This window comes from Myripristis murdjan, chromosome 6 (genome assembly GCF_902150065.1).
Source record: "Myripristis murdjan chromosome 6, fMyrMur1.1, whole genome shotgun sequence".
NCBI lineage: Eukaryota > Metazoa > Chordata > Actinopteri > Holocentriformes > Holocentridae > Myripristis > Myripristis murdjan.
Window position 1 is genome coordinate 30,505,496 of NC_043985.1, and position 25,927 is coordinate 30,531,422.

General features: G+C 43.7%; 2 protein-coding genes across 13 annotated transcripts in view; one reads left to right on the forward strand and one right to left on the reverse strand.

The window, feature by feature from the left end:
• The first annotated feature begins 85 nt into the window (after positions 1-85).
• setd6 (SET domain containing 6, protein lysine methyltransferase) lies at positions 86-7,517 on the forward strand. Its single transcript, XM_030052793.1, has 9 exons — positions 86-202; positions 2,334-2,414; positions 2,751-2,895; positions 3,275-3,416; positions 3,669-3,863; positions 3,978-4,116; positions 4,478-4,658; positions 5,482-5,618; positions 6,366-7,517. Exons 1-9 carry the CDS (start codon positions 176-178, stop codon positions 6,714-6,716), a joined length of 1,398 nt encoding a protein of 465 aa, XP_029908653.1. The 5' UTR covers positions 86-175; the 3' UTR covers positions 6,717-7,517.
• A 286-nt stretch (positions 7,518-7,803) lies between these two features.
• cnot1 (CCR4-NOT transcription complex, subunit 1) overlaps positions 7,804-25,927 on the reverse strand; it is a 29,785-nt gene continuing 11,661 nt past the window's right edge. For 2 of the 12 annotated variants that reach the window (XM_030052792.1, XM_030052789.1), the window contains exons 14-49: positions 25,658-25,777; positions 25,090-25,212; positions 24,744-24,895; positions 24,136-24,286; positions 23,428-23,641; positions 22,823-22,948; positions 22,124-22,248; positions 21,662-21,948; positions 21,486-21,564; positions 21,096-21,341; positions 20,797-20,937; positions 20,526-20,705; positions 19,717-19,833; positions 19,442-19,552; positions 19,032-19,109; positions 18,485-18,662; positions 18,088-18,221; positions 17,430-17,726; positions 17,032-17,172; positions 16,586-16,690; positions 15,956-16,075; positions 15,375-15,566; positions 14,854-14,996; positions 14,311-14,419; positions 13,915-14,084; positions 13,424-13,655; positions 12,817-13,065; positions 12,323-12,486; positions 11,804-11,921; positions 11,549-11,650; positions 11,171-11,344; positions 10,470-10,619; positions 9,754-9,934; positions 9,359-9,491; positions 9,091-9,225; positions 7,804-8,788 (exon numbers count right to left, since the gene is read on the reverse strand). In XM_030052792.1, the coding sequence (XP_029908652.1) occupies positions 8,710-8,788; positions 9,091-9,225; positions 9,359-9,491; positions 9,754-9,934; positions 10,470-10,619; positions 11,171-11,344; positions 11,549-11,650; positions 11,804-11,921; positions 12,323-12,486; positions 12,817-13,065; positions 13,424-13,655; positions 13,915-14,084; positions 14,311-14,419; positions 14,854-14,996; positions 15,375-15,566; positions 15,956-16,075; positions 16,586-16,690; positions 17,032-17,172; positions 17,430-17,726; positions 18,088-18,221; positions 18,485-18,662; positions 19,032-19,109; positions 19,442-19,552; positions 19,717-19,833; positions 20,526-20,705; positions 20,797-20,937; positions 21,096-21,341; positions 21,486-21,564; positions 21,662-21,948; positions 22,124-22,248; positions 22,823-22,948; positions 23,428-23,641; positions 24,136-24,286; positions 24,744-24,895; positions 25,090-25,212; positions 25,658-25,777 (5,556 nt within the window). In that variant the 3' untranslated portion in view covers positions 7,804-8,709. Of the gene's footprint in view, positions 8,789-9,090; positions 9,226-9,358; positions 9,492-9,753; positions 9,935-10,469; positions 10,620-11,170; positions 11,345-11,548; positions 11,651-11,803; positions 11,922-12,322; positions 12,487-12,816; positions 13,066-13,423; positions 13,656-13,914; positions 14,085-14,310; positions 14,420-14,853; positions 14,997-15,374; positions 15,570-15,955; positions 16,076-16,585; positions 16,691-17,031; positions 17,173-17,429; positions 17,727-18,087; positions 18,243-18,484; positions 18,663-19,031; positions 19,110-19,441; positions 19,553-19,716; positions 19,834-20,525; positions 20,706-20,796; positions 20,938-21,095; positions 21,351-21,485; positions 21,565-21,661; positions 21,949-22,123; positions 22,249-22,822; positions 22,949-23,427; positions 23,642-24,135; positions 24,287-24,743; positions 24,896-25,089; positions 25,213-25,657; positions 25,778-25,927 lie in introns of all 12 variants that reach the window. The other 10 variants (XM_030052782.1, XM_030052780.1, XM_030052791.1 and 7 more) reach the window with 9 other exon arrangements.

Below are 25,927 nucleotides of genomic sequence, written 5' to 3' on the forward strand. Positions count from 1 at the left end.
GTATACCCCGTGTTGACACCTTATTTTGAAAACCGGACGTAGTTTGACAATAAAGTCGCCAGCGGCAACCACGTCTTGACGACCCCTTATTGTGAAAACCGGATGTAACCTGTCACAGTAAAGTCGCTAACTTTCCTTTCGCAGTCGGCTGTTGAGAAACACGTGTTGTCACAAAATGGCAACGGAAGCTAAAAGAGCCAAGGTGAGATTTAAATCCACTTTAGACCAACAAGAAGAAAAAACGAATCTTCTTGAGCCGTTAATTTTGAATTCATGTTACGTCACCAAGCAGCCGTTACTGTCCGTTAGCATTGCTCTGCTTAGCTAACGGCTATCTGTTAGCCTTCCTGCTGTCTGCCAACTAGTTTGATGTGGCAGTTTAACTTGAAGTAAAATTTCAAGAGAAAGCGACTTTTTTAACGTTAGTATGGTAGAATGTGTGTGGTTATACGGTGGTGTTCAGGCTGTATGTGGAGGAAAGTGGTGCAAAAAAGCAGTGTGCGTGGTGGCTATACAGATACGCCTTGTAAAGCCCCTTGACTTGACTTTAGGCAAATGATCCATTTCGTTTCACTAAAATAATCCCTAAAAGCCTTTCTGTCATGTGGAGGTCACTGGGGTGCGTTTCCGGTGACGCCGTTGCTAGGAGACGGGTGTAAAGAACACTGATCAATAATCAAAGAGTAGTGTAATAGATAATAGAGTCAGTGTTGTAGATGAGGCGGCGTGCAGCTCCTGGTTTGTCCACATTTCCATTGATCACAAGGGAACTGCAGGTCAGGGTTGCCAGATCTGTGAGACAAAAGCAGCCAAACAGCAACTCAAAACCAGCCCAAAACCCGCCCAAAACGGCCCAAAAATCAGCCAATACCAGAACTAAAAATATGCCCATAAAAATCCATATATGTTGCTTTTAAAGTCCAACAGCATTGCTATAATTGCAAAATGTACTATAATATCTATAAAATAACATCATAAACATTAGAGGCAATTTCCCAGGCAAAGGCAATTGAAAATCATTTCAGCTCACCTGTTAAACTGCTGGCTGTCTCCAACATAAAAAAGAACGGGAAAAAACTCCATGAACTTGAACTATTTACAGCACTGTCCAGTTTCTTTTTAGACATGTTGAGATCCCTCGCCCTGGTCCCTGTCATACAGAACTGGATTGAACAAGGCCAGCATCTCTCTGGTGGGCTCAAACTCGTGGCAGCAGATTTCATTAGTCATTCAAAATATAAATCTTTTTCATAGGCATTATTCATCATCTGTATGCCACAGGTCTGCCCAAGCCCAACCCGCGGACAAAATTTGTTACCCGCGGCAACACTTAAAAAGTAGCCCAATTTGGTGGAAAAAACGCGGACTTGGCAACCCTGCTGCAGGTTGGAGAAAAGCATCTTGGTTCTGTAAGATTCAGGATCTGTCAAAATAAAGCAGCTGAAATCACTGAAATCACTCACTGCTGAGGAGAGACGGTGAAAATGAATTGACTTTTACATTACAACCAAGAAAAACATATTTCTGCCTCAAACTTTATTATAATACATGTTAACTGCAGCTGTTAGGGGTGGTGGAAAACTCAACACAGCATTGTATCACAATATTGTATTGATGCACAGACACCAAGGATCAATATTATATCGCCGAGACTCGATGCAACATTTATGAGAGGTTTTTATGACACAGTTGGTCAGTCTGTTTGCTTGGCAGTCCCGTTTTTCTGCAGATAAAGTGATTGAAGTGAAAACTAAGATAAAACAGATGTTGAAAAATTTCACTTGCATCTTGCAAAATGTTTAAAATTGCAATAGTATCATATCATGGCTTAAGTAGTGCATAAATATCGTATCTTCTGGTAAGTATCTGCATGATCTTCAAGACTTTGTGATTCCATTTAGTTTTCATGCCTGTCACAGTTTGATTTCTCGTATCTAAAGCTAACCAGTTGTCTTTAGGTGATTTTGCCACACAGGTTGTGTTTTTACCAACTTTGATTTCTGAATATCACTATCTCTTTATTGATGTGACATTTCTTCTGAGTCTATTGAAGTGATTTGTTCTCAGTCTTTGGTTATGATGTCACAGCACAGGAAAAATCACATCTTGCTTACCCGTTGTAACAACTGAAAGCCACATTCAGCTGAGAAGTCATGGCAGGCTGTGTCTCAGTTATCAAACAACATATTTACTTTATTACTGGCAGAATGCAGGAGACAGCCAGTTTTAGTCAAATAGTCATTGTGCACACTTTTCCTGTAGACCATGGTGCACCGTGTCCTTCATGTTGTGTGATGTTTGATGATTTTTTCACCTTACCGCCTGGTTGACAGGTGGATTCGGGCTCAGAGCCGGAGCCCCTGCAGAAGTTCCTACAGTGGTGCGACAGGGTCGGCCTCGTGCTCAGCGACAAGGTAAATGCCATCACAACCTGCAGTTGGATCCCTCAGACAGCCGGGGTTATGTCAGTTCACCTACTGGAGTGATTGGAAAACGGGTTTAAAATCATTGTGGAAAATAAAGAGTGGCAGTAAAATTCGTTCAGAACACGTTTCAGTCTTCAGTCCTTCATCAGGTTATGCTCTAAATTAAGTTCATTGCAAGTATTAAGGCAGTGTGCAGGGAAATAAAAAATGCTGTTAATGTACTGTGCTTCAGTGTGTGACTTCAGTTTTCATGCCAGTTGTTTTAGAATAATTGAATTTTGAAGAAAACACTATTTGACCGTGTTGTCCCCATCCCCCCCTCAGGTGTGTGTGAGTAAAGAGGGGACAGTGGCAGATTATGGGATGCTGGCTAAGGAGGACATAGAGGAGGGCGAGCTTCTCTTCACCATCCCCAGGTCAGCTCTTCTCCACCAGGGAACGACAAAGATCTCCGCCCTGCTGGAGCAAGGTGACGAGCATGACTCTCAAGCTGGAAATAATAATTAGCAATTTTAAAAACGTTTCTAGCAAAGAGAATGGCATTCATGTGATCTTTTCCATGTAATTCTAAAATTCTTGGAAGTGGAAAAATGAGATTCCTCTTCCCTCCTCTGCTGATGTACTGATCACTGGGAAAGGAAACAGTTTGTTTTTTTCATTTTGGGATGGATGGGCTTTTACATGGTGCAGCAATAAACAGTGAAGGAAAAGTCAAATCACTGACTTAAAAAAAATACCCAAAACACTACAAGTACACCAAGGCTACTCATTTACATTAAGTGGAGTCATTTCCACGCTCAGTGTGATCTCTGTGTCTCTCTGCCTGACTTCCTCTCGTTGTTTTTCAGATAAATCCTTTCTGCAGAGCTTGTCGGGCTGGGTCCCCTTGCTGCTGGCGCTGCTGCATGAATACACGTCGCCTCAGTCCCACTGGAGCCCATACCTCTCTCTCTGGACTGATTTCAGGACGCTCGACCAGCCCATGTTCTGGTGAGAAACGCTCTGTAATACACGTGTAAAATCTCAGCAAGAATGCCGGGTCCTTGGAAAGAGAAAGGTGTAGAGTCGGCACGGGGCTTTTGGTTCATGGAAAGTCGCCGTATTTCTGATGTCGCCGGGTCGGCAGTGAAGGCAGCGAGCTAAAGATCCAGGCTGGGTTTCCTGCTGCATGATGAAAGGAAAACATGGTTAAGACTCTGCTGTCAGAGGTTTAGCTCTCGCTGTGGTTCTCGATGCCTTCAGGTCCAAAGAGGAGCGGGAGCGGCTGCTGAGGGGGACGGGGATCCCCGAGGCCGTGGACACCGACCTGACCAACATCCAGAGGGAATACACAGACGTGGTGCTGCCCTTCATCAGCAGGCACCCTGATGTCTGGGACCCCAAAACACACACACTGGAGCTGTACACACAGCTGGTGGCCTTTGTCATGGCCTACAGGTTAGCTGAAACACACACACACACACACTATCTGGATCCATCTGTCTTCTCTCTTCTGTGGTCTCCTCCTCCTCCTCCTCCTCCTGCTCCATCTGTGTTTCTCTATCTCTGCAGTTTCCAGGAGCCCCAAGAGGAGGATGAGGAGGACGAGGAGGATGAAGAGGAGAAGGCCCCCAACCCGCCCATGATGGTTCCCATGGCCGACATGCTGAACCACGTGTCCAATCACAACGCCAACCTGGAGTACACACCGGTGAGGGGCCACGCCCACCGTGGGAACCAGCAGACACGATAAAATACATGAATAATTTGTTACCATTTACTCTGCAGGACCAACCATCACATGATTATTGTGCTCTCTCAGTGTTATGCCTGGTGCAGAATGATCCTGGTCACACATTTTGCTTTTGTGAATGACATTAGTGTGGCTGATGTGTTAGTGACCCAGCTGACGCGACTGTCAGGTCCAGTGTGGAGCTTCTGTCTGTTTAAAATCAAGCCCATTTAGAGAGCAGAGATGTTTTTGTTATACTTTTCTCTGTCTCATTTCCTGTAATTCTCCACTCTCGTCCTCTTCCTCTCTCCCTCCTCCCCTCATCCTGTGTGTTTCTCAGGAGAGTTTGAAGATGGTTTGCGTCCGGCCCATCCGCAGGGGGGAGGAGGTGTTCAACACGTACGGGCAGATGGCCAACTGGCAGCTGCTCCACATGTACGGCTTCACCGAGACGCACCGCAGCAACAGCAACGACACGGCCGACGTCCCCCTGGCCAACCTGCACCGAGCCGCCATGCAAGGTGACTGACGAGGCCGAGGCCGGCACCTTTCACAGTGACGCACTTCAACAGAGACCATAGGAATTAGCAGACAAAAGAGTAAAGGCCCGGTGGCAGAACACAACACGGGCTGCAGAATCAAGCCTCAGATAAACAGGAGAGGCTGAGCATCACTGGCATCGTAAAAACACAGGATGTGATGCATTTAACGTGTGATCCCAGTCATCTGTCTTATACGGTGTGAACTTAGACCATCTGAGCTGCCAGGTAGCCTGCAGCCTGTCGTTTTTGACGTTATGTTGGTGGAGGACAGGCTGTCTTGAGGAGGAACTCGATCAGACTTGAAGGCAGATGCTCTCCTGCTGCCTGGTTTCCTTTGAGGACGTTGTGGACAGCAGGAGGGAGGCGGTGTCTTGGTGGTGCAGAGAAATAAACTTGCGTGAATATAAAGCAAAGAGAGGTGTTCTTTTGTTAAAAACATTCATGAATGAAGAATTTACCCATAAATATAATATTTACCATAAATGTGTAGTAACATCCTTAATGGACAGATTCATATTATGCCTGTAATTCTGAATATTGCTCGGTTAATTAACAAGTTAGTGATTCCAGTTTTTTTTTTCTTCCTGAATATTAAGTTTATATCAATATTGCAAAGTGTTAAATAAATGAATTGGTAGGGCATACATTCTGTAGAACATTTAAGTATATTTATCTGCCTTCATTAGATACACAAATTTGCTTTGACTTGATTTGACCTTTTTCATGCTGATGGATGATCAGGTCACTGTTCTGGGATGATTCTGTGATCATAAACTTTTCTTTCCCCTCCTTGCCTCCTCAGGTGCTCAGTCTGACGCGGAGCGGCGGCTGCTGGAGCAGCAGGGGGCGACACTGCGTCTCATTCTGGGGGAGAAAGCAGCCTTCATCTTCGGCAAACAGGGCTGCCTCACCGACAGCGAGCTGCACACCTCGCTGAAGGTGAGAGAGCAGACAGAGCTGCAGACAGCGTACCTCCTGTAATGGCCCTGGCATTCATCGTTCTTAATAAAATAAGGGACAATAAAAGAACCCTGGTGACTGTCTCCATGCACAAAATATTCCTAACCCTTAATCTGAATAATATTCCTACCAAGCCCTTTTCATGGCTAATGAAAATGAATATTCCACTGATATTCCCGTTTACATGCAGCTGTGCAGACTCCAACTTGTTCAACCTCTTATTCCTTCAGCCACCTTATTGAAAAGGTCGACATTATATTTGTGCATATTCAAAAACCTGTCGACATCCAAGTCTTTTATGATGTTTAAACAGTCTCCTTCTGACCAGAAATGTGGGCTTTTATTTTGTGGAGGCATCTCCACCCCAGCAAACTGTTGGCATCGTAAACTACAGTAACTGAGACGCATAGTCTGACTGCGCTGTATACATGTCCAGAAGAATGCTGCTAAAACTGGAATATCACACAGGTCTTAATTGGAAAATGCTGCATTCTGAAAGAAGCCCTGTTAGAAATATCCAAATGGGATATGATGATCACATGACTCATGAAACTAGGAATATTGTCATATTGGAAAATTAGTGTGCATGTAAACATACTAAGTGTTTAAGACTGGCTATAATTTGATGCTTGGCTGTTAGGCGAAATTTAAATAAATGTTTTTAATGTTTTCAGTTAGAGATGGCAACTGGATTGAGAATGTTTTTTGGGGGGCCGGGGCCTGCAGGTGCTGTGCATGTCAGAGGAGGAGTTCCAGGAGTTCAGGAAGAACGACGGCTGGGAGGAGGAAGAGGACGAGGATGAGGACGAGAAGATTTCCCTCGCTTTCTCCAATGAGGGTCTGCCCGGACTGAAGGCCCCGTGGCGGCGGCTCGTCCACGCGGCCGCCCGTTTGACTCTGAGCTCCTACAGGGGGGATGGAGAGGGGGAAGATGGGGGGGAGGGTGACCGTGACGGGCTGCTAGTGGAGGACAAGGCGGCGCTGGCAGCACTGAGCTCCAGGCAGCAGAGGGCGTTGCAGGTGCGCTACGGACAGAAGAGCATCCTGAACAGACTGATGGAGCTCACCAAAGCTTGAGAGTGACGTAGTGTTCGATTGAAAAGGCACACTGCAAGATAAGTCTGCACATTTTGTATTTTTGGAAGATGATTTTGTGGATTATTGTTCTTACTTCTCTGCTAAAAGTATCTGGATCTCCAACAACAGAAGATCCACAGCAACCAAACATGGCACATCGGTAGGTCGGAAATCTCATCCGCTACCTCAGCAACACAAATTACACCAACTGGCCACATGGTGGTGCTATAATAGCATATTTACATTTTGGCCCATCACTCCTGAACTGTAAGTTATATGAATAAAATTCATGTTTTCCTGGATTTCCTGGGTCCAGATGAATGTATCTATGTCAGCCATGCCCATTTCATCTGTGTGGATTACATGCTATTTTGCATTTTGTTAGGTTTTCTTTTTTTTTTTTTTTTTGCTACATATCCATTTTTCCCCCCTACATATCACGTCCAAGAGACTTAAAACGTTCAGTGCATGTTGGTTGAAGTGAGATGAACCTCTCTCGTGCAGGTGCCAACTCCGGATTCTGAGATCGCCTATCTTGCAAAATCACCGAATTTCAAAATTATAAACTGAATCTGGTGGCAGTCTTGTCCTCCTGAACTGTATGTTACAGTTGTGATATTTGGAATTGTCTTCCCTTCATTGGTAAACAGAGAAAAAAATTGTAACTATCTTTTAAATGTGTACAATAATCAAAATGTCTGACAGGTTGATAAGCTCTGTGTGATGACAAATGTAAAGCCATGTGTTAATTAAAAATAGGCAACGGCAATAAAGACAAACCGTGGTCCCTGAGGCATGTAACATGGGTTGGATTGTTTCAAAGGGTAACCCATATTAAAGCATCGCTTTTTTTTTTGTCCTACATGAAACCTGAAGTTGACATTGAAGCACTGTTCATTTTAACCTTCTAAAATCACATCTTAATTCAAATTCTTCTGCTGTTCATTGAGTTCAAGACCATGCTTAGACCCCATCCACTTAAGTTACATTTCGTTTGCCATTATCTTGGATGAAAACTGAAATATCCACATCCAGCATATCAGAACTGTTGAGCCATTCTTGCATTCCTAAATAACCACAGATGCAGTTCACTTTGAATGCTTTATTTCCTGTATGTATGCATACTGCAGTTAAGTAGCAAGAACTAAAGGCAACTAGAAAGGACTACAAAATACAACACACGGACCAATACATTTACAAAACATTCAAAATCCTTACAAAATGGGCTGTATTGGTCCTCCTTTTGTTGTTCTTCAATTTGGAACTTTGTACAAATTGTCAAGATACGATTTCATCATCCTCACTTTCAACAATTTTACAAGTGCTAGGGAGAAGCTTTCAGAGCCCATTTCAAATGGTTAAATCCGTCAGCACGTCTCCACCACCACACCCCATACCCCACACACACACACACACACTGGGAGACCCCCACCCCGCCCAGGAGACCAAACTACACTTTCCTGTCCAGTTCAGGGAAGGAGGCATGAAATTAAAGTAGCAGGTAGCTTATTTTCCTTCAGTCCTACCATTCAGCCTCTGAAAGCAAAAAATCAAAATGCCAAAAAAATGAAACAAAAACTTGATCTTGTGGGAGGGAAGCAAACAAAGGGCTTTGGTAGTGAGTGAAAATATGTTCAGATGTCTTTACATGTCATGTTACATTTTATTGGACACGTTAATCGCTCTCCACTTTAGCTACTCTCCCACTCTCCCTTTTTCCCCCACAATATTTACATCAAAGCATCAAAAAATTATATTAAACAGCATGTCCCAACGCATTCGCTCAATCTCAATCCAGCCCCAAAGGGAAAAACAAAAGTCAAACTCTAGATCCGTGAGCAGTAGTCCTTTTATCCACATTTAGAAGTGTGTCGTTGCCAGTTTGTCCAGTGCCAACAGTAAAGGAGGTGTGTGTGCATGTGTGTGTGTGTGTGTGGGGTGGGTCAAGGCTGCGGCAGCTCTCCCATAAGCTACAAGTTGGTTGGGACCCAGGCTAGCTGGCACCAGTGCCCTCCATCACCTGCTGGGCCTGCTTCTGTCCCATGCAGCACTGGGCTACCGACTGGAACAGCCTGAGGAGACAAAAAGGATGACAGGTTTTTACATCCGAGGCCACTGTATATCAAAATAAAATGATTTGAAATTATTTCAATCTTAAGGACTTTCTTAATGAAAAGGTCAATATTTTCTCAACTGTACAGCACTGACTTTCACCGCGGGGTTTGTCTCACAGCTACAGGATTAAATGTCATGTCTAATTGCACTTTCTAAACACATCAACAGGGATTTTGGAGGCAGCAAGCAAAAGTTGGCACCAAGTGGCATGTACACAAGTGAATTGTGAGCATTCAGAGTAAAACAAGAGTGAACCTACTTTTCAATCTCGGGGGCACAGTGCACAAAGTCATGGCTCCAGAACTTGAAGGCAGGATTCTTGATCAGCTCGATGAAGGTGATGAGGAGCCCCCAGGGGTGAGGCCTGTTCACTATCAGCCTCTCCAGCAGGACCCTGCACAGAGCAGTACTTTAGGTTTAGTTACTACATCTACTGGATGAACAAATACACATTAAACAGGAATACACACACACCCACACTGAACTCAGCCAACAGTGTGAATTTTGAACTCTGAAAACAGTCGGACCTGGTGATCTGCTCCTGGATGGCCTCAGTGTTGGCCTCAGCAAACAGATAAAGCATGGTGCAGCTGAAGTAGTGGGTGTGGCTGTTGGGGTAACGAAGCTGATTGGCTATCGCATTCAAGAACAGGTAACGCCCTGTGGAGAAAAACAAACAAAATGAAGTCACTCTATGCTCTGAAAGTGTAATCTAAATTTTGAACATTGAGACCTCTGTAAAATCAAATGCTAAGGTTGTTAAGTTTGTTGGGAAAAAGTGTTACAAGTTAACTAGCAACCACTTCAAATTTAACAAATCCTAAGATCTGGATGTGGCACTTTCCCTAAAACCAGCTGGACAGTTAAACATGACGTCTGGCTTCTCTGCACTGTCTACTGGGAGGAGAAGTGACTCTCTTACCCTCTGTGTCCAGGTCCACCGCCAGGTTCTGGAAGATGTCCATGTGTGCAGAGTGTGTGATGGTGCTCATGGAGGGGGTGCTGCCCTTGTTGTGGATGTGAGCGATGGCCTGAGTGCCCACATACAAAACTAAAGCGTTGATCAGCTGGATGTTGTAGCGGTTTCCCGGCTCGTTGGATACCTGAAACACCAAGTGAGACCAGAAAGTTTTAACAGTTTGATTCTGTTTACTTTGAACTAACATACTTTCCTTGTTGTGTTGTTTGATTTGACTCAAAAACAGGGACAAACTTAGGTGAGTAAAACAGGCTTGACTGTGAAGGTTAAGGGAAAAAAAACAAGTGAAAATACTAAGAGTTTCAGTCAACTTGCATAATCAATGCAGTTCCCCTTTAGGATGTAGGTTAAAAGGAAAAACTATGCCATGTGGGACATAAGTCTCGGGTTTTGGAAAATAAAATGAGGGGACGTAGATGCTAAATGTAAGTGACAAGATGGATCATTTTCTTGATTGCTGTCAAAATGTGGACTTGGTCATGGTGTGTAGCATGGTGTGATTAATACTTCAGAAATGATTCAGAATCATTTCCGTAAGACAAAGAGGGCACAAGGTGTTTCTTAGCTTTTTAAGAGGATGACAGGTAGCTATGCCATATTTTTTAAATTAATTGAGCCTTTAACATATAATCAACAACCTGCTGAGGTCTTAACACTACCTGCAGGTTGCTGCGCAGTTCAGAGAGGAAAGTGACAGGTGAGCGTGTCTTCAGGTACGAGTCTAGATCCTTCTTGAACTGGGACGGCATGACCCCGGTGAAGTTGGTGAGGATGCGGGGAGCGATGTTGATCTCACTCAGCATGTCCACCTGCAGTACAGGTGTGGAAGGAAGACAGAAATTAATCAGACCCAAGTATAAGTCTTCTAAAACAATTCAGGCCATAACAAAACCAGAGACCCACTCCTGTAGGTGGAGCCAAGTCAAAGTTGTGCTGGCAATGTCAAACAGCAACAGTCCAGTCCTCTGATACACTCTGCCACAGCAGCTCAACATGCAAATCTATGTAGTATGTAGCTAAATCTATCTATTTACCAACTACAGCTGGCCAAGCCTTTTTAAATTGGTTGGCTAACACAGCTTATGGTGTAAAATAAATAAATAAAACACACATAACACAAATTTCCCACTGCATATCTATAATCCGTGTTCCTAAAGCCGTAATCAGCAGCTGCAGAACACTTTATCTGCTACATAGAATGTTTGCCATCAGCTGTAATCTGTGTGGTGTGTCCCTTCAGCAGGAGACGTGAGGAGATGCAAACCAAACTGTTGGGCTTGCCGTGTCTTGTGCCTTAAAAGCACTTGCCAGTGTGGTTAGCCACTGATCTGTGTGTGTGTGTGTGGTGGTCCGTCTCTACCTTGAGGTTGGGTGTGAATGGGTCAGGGAGCCTCATGTTGCGTGGAAAGGCACTGAGGATGAGGTTGCGGAGCTGGATGCAGTTGGGTGGGATAACATCACAGAAGCCGTAGTGGTAATCACACAGGAACTCCGGGAAGTCATGCAGCAGGACCAGGAGCACTCGCAGGGTGCCCTGAGCAAATAACAAGCAAAGACAGGAGAAGCAAACAGCTTAGATACATGTCTTGCAATCACAACATTTAAAAAGGACTTCAAGATGGCAGATCAGAAATACCATTTGTAGGTAAGAAAATTGTAGGATTTCATCTTCAACCAATAATGACACATGGCAGCAATATTTACTGTAGGTAAACAGAGGAAAAGAAAAGGGGTGCACCTTGTAGAGGATTTGCATAGGTTTATTGAGCTCTACATTCCTCAGGAATGGGGCCAAGTACTTGAAGAGATCAATCAGCAGCTGCGCGTACATGGGCCAACCCTGTTGGTGGAGAAATATGTTAGTCTACTGAACCAGAATCCAAATTATGGGAAAATGAGCAAATTTGGTACATTAATGTATTGCCAAGAACAAACTCAAAATACTGGCTGTGTGTTTGAGAGTGAAAGATACAGTTCTGTAGTTCTTGTTTACCTTCTGCTGCGGTGTGTGTGCCAGCATCCTGGCAATGAAGATGCGATGTGAGATGAGTTCCAGCCAAGCGTAGACAAAGCCGGGTGCTTTGGTGGGTCTCAGGATATGGAAGGTGTTACTGGAGGGAAGGACAAACCTTTCAGTGCCAAGTAAGGTGCCAATAAGTTCATGCCAAGCCTAGAATCTGAAACACTTGAATTTCTGCCTAGCCTGCACAATTCCCCTCCGTTTGATCTTTTATCATTATGGGCAGTTACTGTAAAGCCATTTTTGGGCCCAATGAGGATCCATATAGGATTCAAAGTCTGTCTATTTCAATAAAAGGTGTGCGCACGCAGTTTATAGTGTGGGGGCTCTACTCTCTTGTGCCATTTCCCGGCCAGCCTGGCACCTCTGTGTGTACAACTTTCCCACTTCACCATTTACTGTGAGGCTGACATAAGCAACCCAGCCAGTTCCCCGGTTCTGGGATAACCTTCAGATTTGGCTAATCTATGTGGGTTTGTGTGCGTGTCCTACCAGAAGGCGGTGAGTGTCTGGAAGTTGATGGTCTCCAGGACATGTTCTGGGGCATTGAGCTCCAGCAGCAGCATGATGAAAATGCGATGGTAGGGCAGCTGTTGGAACTCTGTCTGACGGACATCGTGGTCCTGGATCAGCACCCCGACCACAATACCCAGCACCTACAGACAGACGACCAGTCAGAACAGACAGAGGATCAGTACCCTGCACACCTGCAGTGATCGGGATCACAGTGAGCATTTGGTCCTCGAACACAGCAACAACAGCCACAGACAGAAAAGGGCGGGGAGAAAGATGCGATGACATGCAGCAAATGACCTGTGCTCAGATTCGAACCCAGGACGCTGCAGTCATGACTCCTTGATAAATGGTATGTGCTCTACCGGGTGAGCTACTGGGTACCCCCCTGACAGTCGTGTTTTTTAGAAGCACTGCACAACTAGATGATGAAGCAGAGAACTACACTGTACTTTGGTTTTCTGAACACCTACCTTATTGAGCAGGTTGATCTTAGTGACTGTGTTGGTGGCCTCTCCCGAGTGTTTGACCAGCAGGGCAATGAGCCTGACAAAGGCGTCCAGGTTGTGGTAGCACTTGGCCCTGATGATGGCTGCACTGGCTGCTGGGTTGTGCTGCTGCTCAGCTTGCGCCCGGTAGCTGATCTCCACACACATCTCTGTGCACAGCCGGAAGAACCGTGTGATCAAATCATCTGTCTTCAGGATGCCCTGCTGGTGCATCTGGATGGGGTTAAAGAAAATGAAAAAAAAAAAATGGAGATCAAGAGATAATGTTTTCCAAATACTGCAAATGTATATTTTTGAAAAAGGGACAATATTGGGAACATATGACTGGGAATATTAAGCGACATGAGCAGTTATAACTGTATTCATAAACAAATGATCTTGATCAGTTTATACAGGGTTCATTCTGAGATTTGGTAAAAAGTGTACAGTAATGTAATAGATAGCACTATCCAAACACGACTTCAAAAAGTATGACAACATAAAACAAAGCAACGAAATAAAATAATCCAGTTGTGTTTTATATCACTGAACTCTTAACTCCATACTCTGCTGGTAGGACTATAAGGTTTACCTGTCCAACAAAGGCAGAAAAAGCCTTGGTGCTGTCCCTGCCAGCAGCAGCAGAGTGGTACAGGTTGACCCATTCCCTTAGCAGGTACTCTGCCTTCTCCCTCAGGCCGGGAGGGTCGTCATATTCTGACGCCTGGGAGATCCCAGAGTGCATCATGAAGTTGGGCCCACCATGGGCTCGGTCAATCATGGCTTCATAGTTGGAACGAACCACATCCATCAACTGAGGAAGACTGGGGGTGGGGACAAATAATTGCATAAGATCAGAGATATCTTTTTGTTATACAAGATTCATCATTTTGCTGAGAGTGGTATCAATTTGAGAAAACAAAAGAAAATTAATTTAAAATATTGTTTCTGAGGACAGTGTCCCATGTCTGTCTTGCATTTATAAATCAATCACTGATCGAGTGTTTAACTTAGTCTATGGTAAAAAGCATCAACTAGTTAACAACACTGAACTATAGAAATAACTGTGTCACTGTCTTTTACCCCTCAGGTGCGTTTGCTCTGGAGTGTGCACTGGTCCTCATTAGGGTCTCGATTGTGTGGAAGAGGTCAGCCTCAGTGATGTGGCTGACACTGCGCTCATCCACCAGCAACAGCTTCACTAACTGCATGGCAAATGCAACTGCCATGTAGTGTAGCCCATTCTCCATGGACTGGAAAGGAAAAGGGACACAGATCAGCCTGCAGCAGCACTTTTTTTTGCAGCTCAGAGGCACAAATGAGAAACTGATTCTTATCATTTGCCAAGCTGTGCACTTCCCTTGCTTAGGGGTGAAATAATCTATTCTCTATCTTGAAGGTAACAACAGAACAAGGCTACACACATGAACCAACATACACTGAGTAAATCTGTCTTCAGGTAAACGTGTGAGGGTGTACCTGTGCCAGGTGTAAGTCGTACTGTTGCATGTTCACTAGGTGGTTTCTGATCAGCAGCTCCACTGCTTCTACATTATACTTGTACTCTTCACGGCACTCAATCAGACACCTTAAAGGAGAAAAAAAAAATACAGGTTGGACACATGGCAAGCTGTCAGAATTTCTCCAGACAGTGATTTACTATGCCTGTTCTCTTTACAAACAGCCAGGTTTACAGCTAATATCAAGTATCTGAAGTCACCTTATATCATGTACAACTTTACTGCCTTGCTCACATTCCTCATATCAAATTCTAGTTGTTCATTTTTAAAATATATCCAAAGGCTGACAGCACTTCCACAGCACGTTAATTCTCAATTTATCATCCTACAGCTATCGCTAGTTTTCAAGTAATGCCAGCTTGACATATGTCAGTGTAGGAATCTATAAGTCAAATCCATGAGCGTGCAGTCCTGAAGTCTAAACCGATATGAGAGGGTTTCAGCTCCATACAACAAGTTTGTTAAGTCAAGAAGTCTTAAGATCAAATGTTTGGTGACTCACCTTGTGATCTGCTTGTTGCACCACTGGGGTCCATAGGCACGTCCATCCTGCAGGGCTTTAAGCACCAGCAGGTGGCACTCCCTATAACGCAGCAGCAGGTCAGCATCAGCCCCACTAGTAGCATCAAGGAGACCGTCCACTGCCTGGAAAATTGAGAGTAGACAATACTTTTCTTAATATCATAGGCTTGGCAATATTCAATAGCAACGTTGTCCAATCGGAAAATATCAATTCCAACTCCCGACTGATATTACTGGCATCAGCATTTTGTCAGGCAAAAGGGAAGCAACTGCCCAAAGTCAGATAAGCTTAGCTGGCTACCACCTTGGACCTTTGTAGTTGGCAAACGAATACAAGACAGACTCATCAATCCTTAAACTAGTACTCTCTTCCAAGGCATTTCCTTCAGAAGCTCTTCCAAATATTTGAATATCAAGTTTGGACTGTGAGCGGTTGGAGCACAGGTGGGAATTGTAAAGTACCTCTACACAAGGCTTTTATCTGGGTAGTTACACTCATACCTTCTGCAACAGGCCCAGTGCAGCAATGCCTTCCCTGGAGTTCCTAGCCATGGCCACTGCCTCCAGCAGACTGCGCAGGGCCTGGGTCTGAGGGTTCATGGCGAGGGCAGGAGGGATGGCATGTAGGTGTTGCTCCAGATCTGCCATGCACTTGTCATAGATCTGGGCTACATCATCTGTGGCCCACGCCTGCTGCTGTTGACAGAAGAATGAATTATGGTCTGTTGTGTTACACACTACTACATGTGACATATTCTTCCTGCTCTCAACACATCAGAATGCTCTGCAGATTGGCAAGTATGTCAAAATGAGCCCTTGTACTAGTGCCGCAACAGCATATTGACAACAGAAGAAACGAAAAAGTGGCAACAAAATACTGATGGTCCTTATTTCTTACAAGGGACTATCCATATTGGCTAAAATATTGTCCAAATCATTGCTTTTAGCCAACACTAACATTTGGAAACTTGTTCTGTGGTAAGAAAACTCCAGCAAAGGTTATTTAAGATCTTTTCTGCATCTTTTTCCTATAGTTTTACAGTTACTGTCAATTACCATGTAACCATCAAAAAGAAATTCACCTTCATGGGTTGAGCCAAAAAGCCAGTGGGTTGAGAGAGGTCATTACTGGGTAGGAAGCCTGGGACATTCCTTGCAAACTCCTCATACACAGCCAGCTGCTTGGGGTCCACTCCTCCCACCTACAGTATACATGTACAAAGTCAAAAACTGAAGCAGCAACCACTGGCTGCACACAGTCTCAAGCAAAATTCACTCATTTGTCATGTAGGTATCTTAAGGTTTCGTTCATGCCAGAAGGGGAATAGACATGTAGAGCAGGTTTTGTGTCCAAGTCTTAACAGGGCTGTTCACTCTAGAGATGTGTTTTGATATACTACTATTGTTTTATGACAGTTGCCAGATAAGTGTTCTGTGCTCAGGCAGTTTGTGTATGCCATATAAAATGCCTTTGGGGCTTCAGTACTGTGATATGCCTTGAAAGGTATCACCATATATCAGTGAAGGTATGTGAAAATGACTCATGAAACAGTGCTGGTGTGAACCACATTGAACACATAAGAATCAAATCTGATATGTGTGGGATATGCATATTTTACATATTTACATTCTCCAGTCACAAAAGTAGTTCCAGTATCCTGATGTGGCCTACTGTCAGCAGTACTGGCCCAATGCTAGTTTCTATGTCCTACCTTAAGTCTGATCTGCTCAGGCATACGTTCAGCCTGGTAAGTCAGCACCACAGGGTCACAGTAACGCCGTCCCTCTTGACGTGCATGCTTCCTCAGCTCAAACTCCTGTAGGGGGATGCAATCATTACAACTGAGCAAAAAACATACTTGAAAATAAAAATACTTTTGGGAAGACTTTTTTGCTTTATCTGATTGTCATTCAAGAGTAAGACAGGAAACACAAAGACATGAGATGACATGCAGCAAAGGGCTTGGGCAAGACTTGAGCCCAGGCTACTGTGACATTTTTATCAAAAGAGGAATTTAAATCTGTAACTGTATTACAATAGGTCAATTAATCAACTTAAGTTAAGTATGTGGTATTCATATTGGGGTACCTCTACTTAACATGCCATATGCATTAAACCTTAGGACTGTTCAGCTAATCAGCCTTTATAAAGTCTTACCGTGGCTAGTCTCTTGTCCATTTCAGGGCCAGCTTTCTCCACAGCTGTCTTCTGGATGAAGCAGCAAGCCAGTTCACAGTTGTCCTGAGCGATTCTGGCTGCAGCTTCCTCCATCATCTCCCTCTGCTGAGGGGTTGGTGCCTGGGGGAATAAACATCAGAAGTTAGAGACCGAGGGGAGGAACAAGTTATCTGACAGAATCACAAAAAGGCATGCCTTACAGGTAGGCAAAGTAGTGAAGATAATGCATCACATGAAGACAATTGTTAGATTAACATCCAAAGAATCTTAGTGCCCAGGCACCACATTAAATTTCAGGTCTTTCACAACGTACATTTTCTTGAGCCCACAAAACATTTGCTTGCAAGGTGAAGCCCTCACGTAAGCCTTGAGCCTACCCTAAGTGCAGCAGCAAAGCTGTTCTTCAGGTTGGTGGCGATGCTCATGAGTAGCGGCTCACGGCAGGTGATCATGGCCATGCCGGCAGTCAGGTTCCTCATCATGTGGTGGGCAGCCACTCGCATGCGGGACTCTTCTGAGTCCAGGGCAAAGTCCTTCCTGACAATCTGCTCACAGGTTGTCATGGCAATTTTGATGGAGCGATCAACCACTGGGTGCACCAGCTCCTGGACAGCCCTCTCCACAGACTGACGTACACACTGCTTCAGTTGGGGATGGGCTTGTAGAAGGGGGATCTAAAGACAAAAATCGAAGGAGACAGGAGAGGAAGACAACAAGAAAGGAGCAGAAAAAGAGTGAGTACAGAATCAGGAGCAGAAAGGCGTATGGGGCAGAAAGAGAGGAGGGAGAGACGACAGACAGGAATGGGAAGGAAGAGAGGGGCATGCTAAGAAGCAGCAAAACTCTTAATAACGATCAAAATAATTTTCAAGAACTTGAAGTCCAGTGTGTTTTGCACACTGGCTTAAAAACAGAGAACTGTGGGATTCAACTGTGTTAATGTGCTCTATTTCCATGTTTAACTGCTCAATGTTCCATAGAGGTATTGGTATCAATCTCAGCTCAGCCAGTGGTTTTTAGGGACCTGATACTTACATTGACGTTGATATTGATGTGTGGGGCCAAGCCTGCCAGGGCATACACATTGATGTCATGGTAACTAAACTGTGGGGTGGGGGGCCCAGTTGTTGTACAGGTGGTGGTGGTGGCAGCAGGGGTGGAGGGGGCAGCTGCAAATGGAATGAAATTTCCTGTTGGTTACAAAATGTTTTGGGATTGAAATACAGGAAGGAGAAGCAGTATACACAACGGTCAGCATATAAACAGAAATTGGAAAAAAAATGGATAAAGCACAACTAGACAAAAATCCCAGCTGAAATAAAGGTGCCCAGCTCATAAAATTAAAATTTTCAGGTGTGGGTGAAGTAGAAGGGCAGCTGGGAACAGAACCAGCAGCAATTGAGGAAAAGGCAACACAAGGAAGAACACCTACCAGTGGTGACAATAGGGAGCATCTCCTCTGGAGGCTTTGCCTCCTTCTTTGGTGCCGACAGCTGCTCCTCCAGGCTCTTGAGTTTGTCTTTGTCTTTCAGCAGGTTTCCTGGCTTCAACTCGTTGATGTCCAGAGACAGGTTCTTACACAGAACTTCAATCTCAAACTTCAAGTTCAACTGCAGTGGAAAAGGGATATGGAGTGTTAAATCAACATTAGTCAAAGGCACTGCTACCCACAAGGAATGTCTAACAACAAAGAAGACCTCTTATTGTGCTTTGAAATCACACTACATTAATCAACACATTTGAACAAACCGGCTAAAGGCAAAGTAAAATGTAGCACACAACCTGACACTATTGTATCTTACACAAACAGCTTACACAAGGTAGAACTGGAAGCAGCCTGTAAATATTTATGTGGTCATGCCCCAAAACCATGATTTGCAACCACTGCCTCAGTTTTTGTGTGTACCATGAATGTGTGTGCCGTTCATTATCTACTTTGGTTCTGCATGCAGGTGGATCTAGAAAGAGGTAACCAATACCTTGAGGTCATGTTCCTGATGCAGCTCAGCAAGAACATTCATGATGGCCATGGTCCAGGGATTCTGGGGCCTGAAGATCTACAACACCAGAGACATATACAAAGTTATTAATTGCAATAAAATCACAATGGAGACTGAAAAGGACAGGAGTAAGCTGGTATGAAATGCGGACAGACATGAAATATATTAATTTAATGGTTTCATTTTACTGTGTTTTAAATTGCAGTTTCTATACTTATTTTGATAAATACACTGGCAGCTGTCCACCAGCATATTTTTGACAGAAATAAATACCTAAAATGACAAATGACAAAATTATATAAATACAAACTAGAATGAAATTTTATACTGGCTTGTGTCTAGTGTGGTGGAAATACATTCTGTCCAACGCCTACACCTGTGTGACTCACCATACTCCTTAGACTGGATTCCAGGACTTTGGCCACAAAGGGAACAACATACAGCAGCTCCTGCTGGCCTTTCACATAAGCTTCCAGCAGGAGAGACTTCACTTCCAAGTCCTGGGAGACAGATAGATAACTCAACTCAAAAGCCTTCAAGAGGCACACAGCACGATATCGCAACACAGTTTGATGGTGAGTTTGGAAGTAAACTCAAAAACACACAAAAGAAGACATTTCAAATGTGTTGTTAAAAAGTGTATGAGGTTGTTGTTGATTCTTACTGTGTAGAGAATTGGCTTGTTTTTGGCCAGTGTGATCATGCCCAGCCAGTGACCCAGGTTCTTCAGCAGGGAACGATCAGAGAAATTGGCAGCTGCCTTGTCTGAGGTCAAAAGGACCTTGAAAGGAAAAAACAGAGAGATTTGGGTAGGGTGAGGTGGGGGTTGGAGGGCATTAAAAAAAAAAAAAAAAAAGACTAAAAAGTAAGGACTACTTAAACCCTTATTGGTCAAATATGTTTCAATGACAGGTATAGGACAAATCTAAAATTACTGGCCACTCCAATAATTGTTTCCTCAGTTTTCTAATTGTTGTAAACATTGTGTTATTCAATATTTGATCTGAAATAAACATCAGAGGCCATGTTTTGCATAAGGATAAAGAAGAATTTGCCCTATATACCAATATTTCCCTTGGTAAAACCTGCCTGCAACATGCCAATTGGTCTGAACAGTTACTAAGCTGTCCTTTGGCTCATGACCAACCTTTTCACAAAATCTTATGCAAGTCTGTGAATACATTTGAAAGTTATGTGCCTTTTTGTGATAGGCAACTCACATTGCTATGCCCCTTTTAGGCAAGTTGTATGAACACAAACACACAAACACCAACACACACACACATACACACACGATCAAGGCACAGTCTCCTAGACCAAAGATTGTGACCACCAAAGGGTCGGAAACTTTTTGTGAGCCGACTGAGCATGCTATAGAGCTGCTGGTCAAAGCTTTTTTTTTTTTTTTTAAAAAGTGTAATCTTAAGTCTTCAACAAATCTCAACTTACTCTTCAATCAAGAAAATGTATTACCTTGATGTTCCTATAGGTCTCATTGAGGACCATCTTGACAAACTCGGGGTTCTTGAGTGTATCCAGGAAGTTGGAGTACAGACTATGGAAGTTGGGCTCAATGCTGACTCGCTTCATCACCAGATACTGAGACACCCAGGGCATGAACTCCTCCTTCACTGTCTCTTTCAGCTCCTCAACCTGACAGCAGAAAACAGAGTTTAGAACTCCACACATCTCTACACTGCTGAGTTCTATGAGGTACAGCCACAGCTTATTTGTGTCCCTTTACCTTCTGTGTCATGTTGGACTGAGATAGGTTGTTGAAGATAAAGGCAATCTTCTCCTGGACATTCTCTGGAGGCTCTACAATCCTCTCTGTTTGGTCTGTGGCCACCAGCAAAGTATCAATGTTGGTAGTGTTTATGGAGGGCTGCAGGCAAGAGGACAGTTATCTCTTCAACAGGTGTGAGGAGCTTTTTAAATAATAACAAGAGTAAATCTGTGGCCATGTTTTACTGTGCAGTATAGTGAATGTAGTTGCCAAGTAACAAGACATAACTCTTAAGTGCTGTTAACAGTTATACTCACAGGCACATCCTTCTTGAAGCTGCTCGGTGTTGGTCTTGTGATGGTTGTGGTCTTAGATGCTGTGGTTGTAGTAGTAGTGGTGGTAACCAAGGTGCTGGGCTGGCCTGGCTGGGGGGCTTTGGGGACACCGGTTTGCTGTGACTGGGCCTGGGCTTGGACCTGGGCCAGCGCCAGACTACCAGGAGTGGTGATGGAGCCCTGCATCTTCACCGGAGGGTCCCGTGACTGCTGGCCATACTCGATATACTGCACGCACAGGATATGGGAAGTGCAGAGCGAGAGACTTATTTATCTAGGAGTAAATTTCTCTGCCCGTGGCCAGGACAGAGCGCAGAAATGATGAACATAAAAACTCCAGAAGAATACAGAAAATTAAGGAAACCTGTTTACCTCTTGTAAATGGTGTGGAAATTGCAAGAAGTGGCCAATTGAGGCCAAGTGTTGACAATACTGGGGATAGTCCTTCAATCTAAAGCAACAAAAATACCAGTTAGCCTGTCCCCAGACACAATGATTGAGGTAAAAACATTTTTAAAAAAATAAAAGTAAAAAAATAATTCCCACACCTGTTTTTGAACCTATCTAGAGCAGCGATACCAAAGTAATACATTTTGGATCCGTAAGGTTTCCGTAAGGCTTCAAGAACATATCGCAGGGCCAGGCCCAGCGCCATGTAGGTGACCAGGCCTTTCTCGATGATACCACCAAATAGGCAGGCGGTGATGTGCAGTTCCTTGTCCGGGTATTGGGGGAAGAATCGATACTCCTCAAACAAGTTCCGCAGCATGCAATTGAAGACCTCTCGTTCCCGTTTGATGGTTGAGTCCTTGAACCTCTGCAGCATCTCCAGTACCTAGGAGGAGAAGCATAATGGTTGAAGGAGATGATGAGGCCTGAATTAGAAGAGCAACAATACTGAAGACAACCATTAGAACTGATTATCAGCACAGGTCCAGAATCTCCTGCAAGCACATAGAAATCTGATCTGAAGGCTGGGAGTTTTGCTTAACAAGGTAAGGTATAGCTACCTCATCCACAGACATGGTCGGGTGAGGTGGGTGGTTGTAGATGCGCTGGAAGTAGCTGTTCGCTTCGTCATCTATCTCCTTACTAAAGTGCTGGTTTGCCTCAGGCCACACCTGAGAGAGGTCAGCTAAGTAAAAAGAGAACAAATATTTTTTAAAAAAAACTAAGGCACCATCAACTAGTATTTTGAGTTAAATGATTAAGCATGGGTATAAAAGAACAATTTATGAGAAGCATGAGTACAACCTTGAAGTAACACACTAGGCATCAAAAGGACTCCAACTGATCAAGTCATGTTAGACCACTTGTTGATGCTTACACTTAGGACACTAAAGTGGGGCTGTCAGCAAAAGCAGACAAAGAATGGAAGACTGACCTGTATTTCCTCTAAGATTCAAAAAGTAAAAACATAATTTAAAAAGTTATGAAATTTTAGACATGGTTAAGAAGTTGAAATGGTATACCTCATTGTTTAGAAGAGGTTATGACAAATATAAAAACTAAAAACTTTGTGGTACTGACACTACTGAGCAGTGTCCTTAACCATACCAGTGTGGCACCCAAGGGTGCAGAAAAAATAAAATATAAATTAACAAAATGAAAAATTAATCATGATCAGCACAGAGGAAATACAGTGTTGAGCAGCGCAGGGCGGGGCTCTCAGTCACACCACCACCACCACTTACAGGCCTTCATCTTACTCTGCTGAAAGGTGGGCGGGTTAAGCCCCGGCGTGCTCATCTTCCTGGTGCCAAATGGATCGTTGCTCACTGCCGGCATCCCCAGACCCGAACCAATACCAGAGCCAATGCCTGAACCCAAAGGACCTGGAGGAAACACAACTGACATTCAACCATATATAAAACTTAATTTTACGATAAAAAAAAAAAAAAGCATCTGTATGGCACTTTCAAAAATGAGTTTGATGGCTAGAAAAAAAAATGCATAAAATGGGTATAGACCAAAATAAGGAGAAAATCTGTAAGACCCAGTTTTAGGTGCTTTAAATGTTGACAGTGATTTTGCCAGCCTAAAATCCTCAGGTAGGGCTGTTCAAAGCCAAGGGATTCCAACAGCTCCTTTAGCTTTTGGTCAAGAACTAGATTGGGTATGAGGTGCCTCAGGATCTCCAGCTCCACCCCACTCATCAATAAAATGATATGTTGTATGTATGTACACAAATAATCAACTACAAACTGTTCCATTCTCATTTCCCTGGGAGACAATGAAAACAAACAAACAGTCAAGCAACTGTGATATGAAGTGCTAATGTATTTTGTCAGAAAATAATTAAAAGGTGTAGTACCAGAGTCCATACCAGGAAGCTGCGAGGAGAGGCTGCCAATGCCCCCAAATGGTGTGCTGGGGTTGGGGTTGGAGAGAGGTGGGAAGGCCTTGGCCGGGGACTGAGGGTTACTGAAAGCCGAGCTCAGAGAGGAGGGGAAACCCTGCATGCTTTGAGTATGAGAAGTGGCCGTGCCTCCCAAGTTTAGGGAGCCCATGGCCGACAGAGGGTCCATCTAGAAGGGGGAGGAAGCAGAGAGGATTTAAGTCAAAGAGAGAGAGAGAGAGGGAGAGAGAGAGAGAGAGAGAGAAAGAGAGAGCCAATGGGAGCTAAACAACCAAAAACATGATAGAGGGTCAAGCTACAAATTACATCACATGTGCAGAGTTTAACACAGTATGTGGCATTTAAAGCGCTTCAAAAAATCTATGACCATCAGAAAAAAAACAAACTTGTTTCTAAAGCTAATTTTGTATAAATAAACAGCAAAAACTGTAAATTTTGTCTTATTTAAATATCATCAATGTCGGTCAAACCATTGTCAGTCTCCAGTTTTGGACATGTGTTTACTGTAGATGATGGCTGATGTTTTTGAATGATCATGTATCCATTTCACAGGAAACATTCATCAATGCTATTATGTTCTCCTTGATAAAGAGCTGATTCCACAAGTTCACAGATGTGCAGGGGCAGGACTGCACCCTTTACATGTAGACAAGACACTGATACCTGTACAGGTGAGATGGCATCGAGGCTGCTGGTGCTGGGAGCACGTCCCTTTGGCATCACGCCTGGTGGCGGCTGCCGGGCTTTGTTCATCACGTTGCTGCAGTTGGCCACCATGGTCAGGATTGTCTCTGACAGCTCCTGAGACACACTCCTGGGGATTCATAAAATGTAGATTTTTCTAGCAAATGAAAAATGATGAAACTGGTTTCTGATACCTAGTCCTACTAATAACATGTTTAAGACTGTGTATGCCTGTATGTCCACAAGTGCAAGAGCTGGTTACATGGTGGCGTTGACCACATAGTGGAGGGGTGGGGTGGGGTTAAATACCAAGTTGATGTAAAACTGAGGCACTAATAGGAATTCATGAATGGGTCTAAACAGTACTGGGGTGGTTGGTAAAAGGAAGGGCAAACAGCTGATATCTATGATAAATCATAGTGGTGACTGTGGAGACTGGGGAACTAACAAAATGATGGCTTAACAGTAAACATAATTATGATGCCTGCATAAGGCTGTTAATCAGACTTAGATAAAACAGTCGGCTTCAATTGAGCAATATGACATGATGACACGTTCATCCATAAAGTCAGTAAACAGTGTTGTACCCAGCACAGGACTGCAAGCAGGCCAGCATGGTGGCCAAGGTCTCTGGGGGCAGCTGGGCGCTCTTGGGCTGCTCCTTGTCAGGGGCCAGACCCCCCATAATAGATGGGCAGCGCCTCTTCAGGAACGTCACACACGCCTGGATAAAGGGTTCCTGATACACAGAGACAAAGTAGGTGTTACAGACAATGAAATAAGATGTTCTCGGAAAACACTGAACATTAATAAGCTCAAAATCCAAAATCCATTTAATGATACACTTGAGAAAACTACTACTACCCACTACTGATCCTTTCAGAATAATGTTTTGAGAGCAATGTGTGCACCAGCATCAGTTTGAGGACTCACCCCATGCTCTCTGATTTTGTCAGTCAGCCATTTGTCAAGTTTGAGGTATTCACGGCGAGAGGCAAGTGCAGCAAGGTCAATAACAAAGGCAAACGGAGTACCATTCAGCAGCATCGATAAAGACTGGATGAAAAACAAACAAAGACTTAGTGGTCATCGTTATTATGATGCCTGAATTTCCAGTACACCGAAAGTATTAATGCAAATATTTCAATATGCTGCCTTTATTCCTAGTTAGCAAGCCAACATAAACCTTATGGAGAAAAATGAGTGAATCACCCTGTGTTATGTGATACTCTCAACTTCTCAGTCTTCTGCCCCAAAACTGTAGATATCTCAAACAATTCAAGTCCTTTTTACCTTTTGTGTTTTAAATTCCTAAAAGATTTTTTTTTAATTGTTTAAGTCAAGCTAGCTGTACAATTTCTAGTTAGGGGCTTTAAGAGGGCATTAGCCATAAATTGTTTGTTACATTTATCTTAACTGGGGATAGAATACCTTCAATACACTAATTCACAATGTAACAACACTATGAACACTTTTTATTATTTGGTGTGCTCCCACGAACCTTCAAGTCCTGGGCCACATCCAGGATGCGTGACAGCTTGGCCTGGTCATACTGCTCCCCTCTCATGTACCACTCAGCCATTGAGTGCATGATTAGCTGGCGGATGGAGGGAGACTGGCCCTAAAAAAAAAAAAATTAATTAAAAATAAATAATTTAACAGATAAATAAATAAATAAAAAAAAAAAGAAAACAGTAAAAAAGCCGCCAGGTTCAAGCGACTTCACAGAATACATAGTCAGGGTAAATACCAAGTCTAGAAAACATCTACA

Bases quoted from the DNA above. Each gene is read 5' to 3' on its own strand.
- setd6 (XM_030052793.1), top strand. From the start codon at position 176: ATGGCAACGGAAGCTAAAAGAGCCAAG. The intron at 203-2,333 runs GTGAGATTTAAA...CCTGGTTGACAG, and splicing joins CGGAAGCTAAAAGAGCCAAG to GTGGATTCGGGCTCAGAGCC. The intron at 3,417-3,668 runs GTGAGAAACGCT...CGATGCCTTCAG, and splicing joins CTCGACCAGCCCATGTTCTG to GTCCAAAGAGGAGCGGGAGC.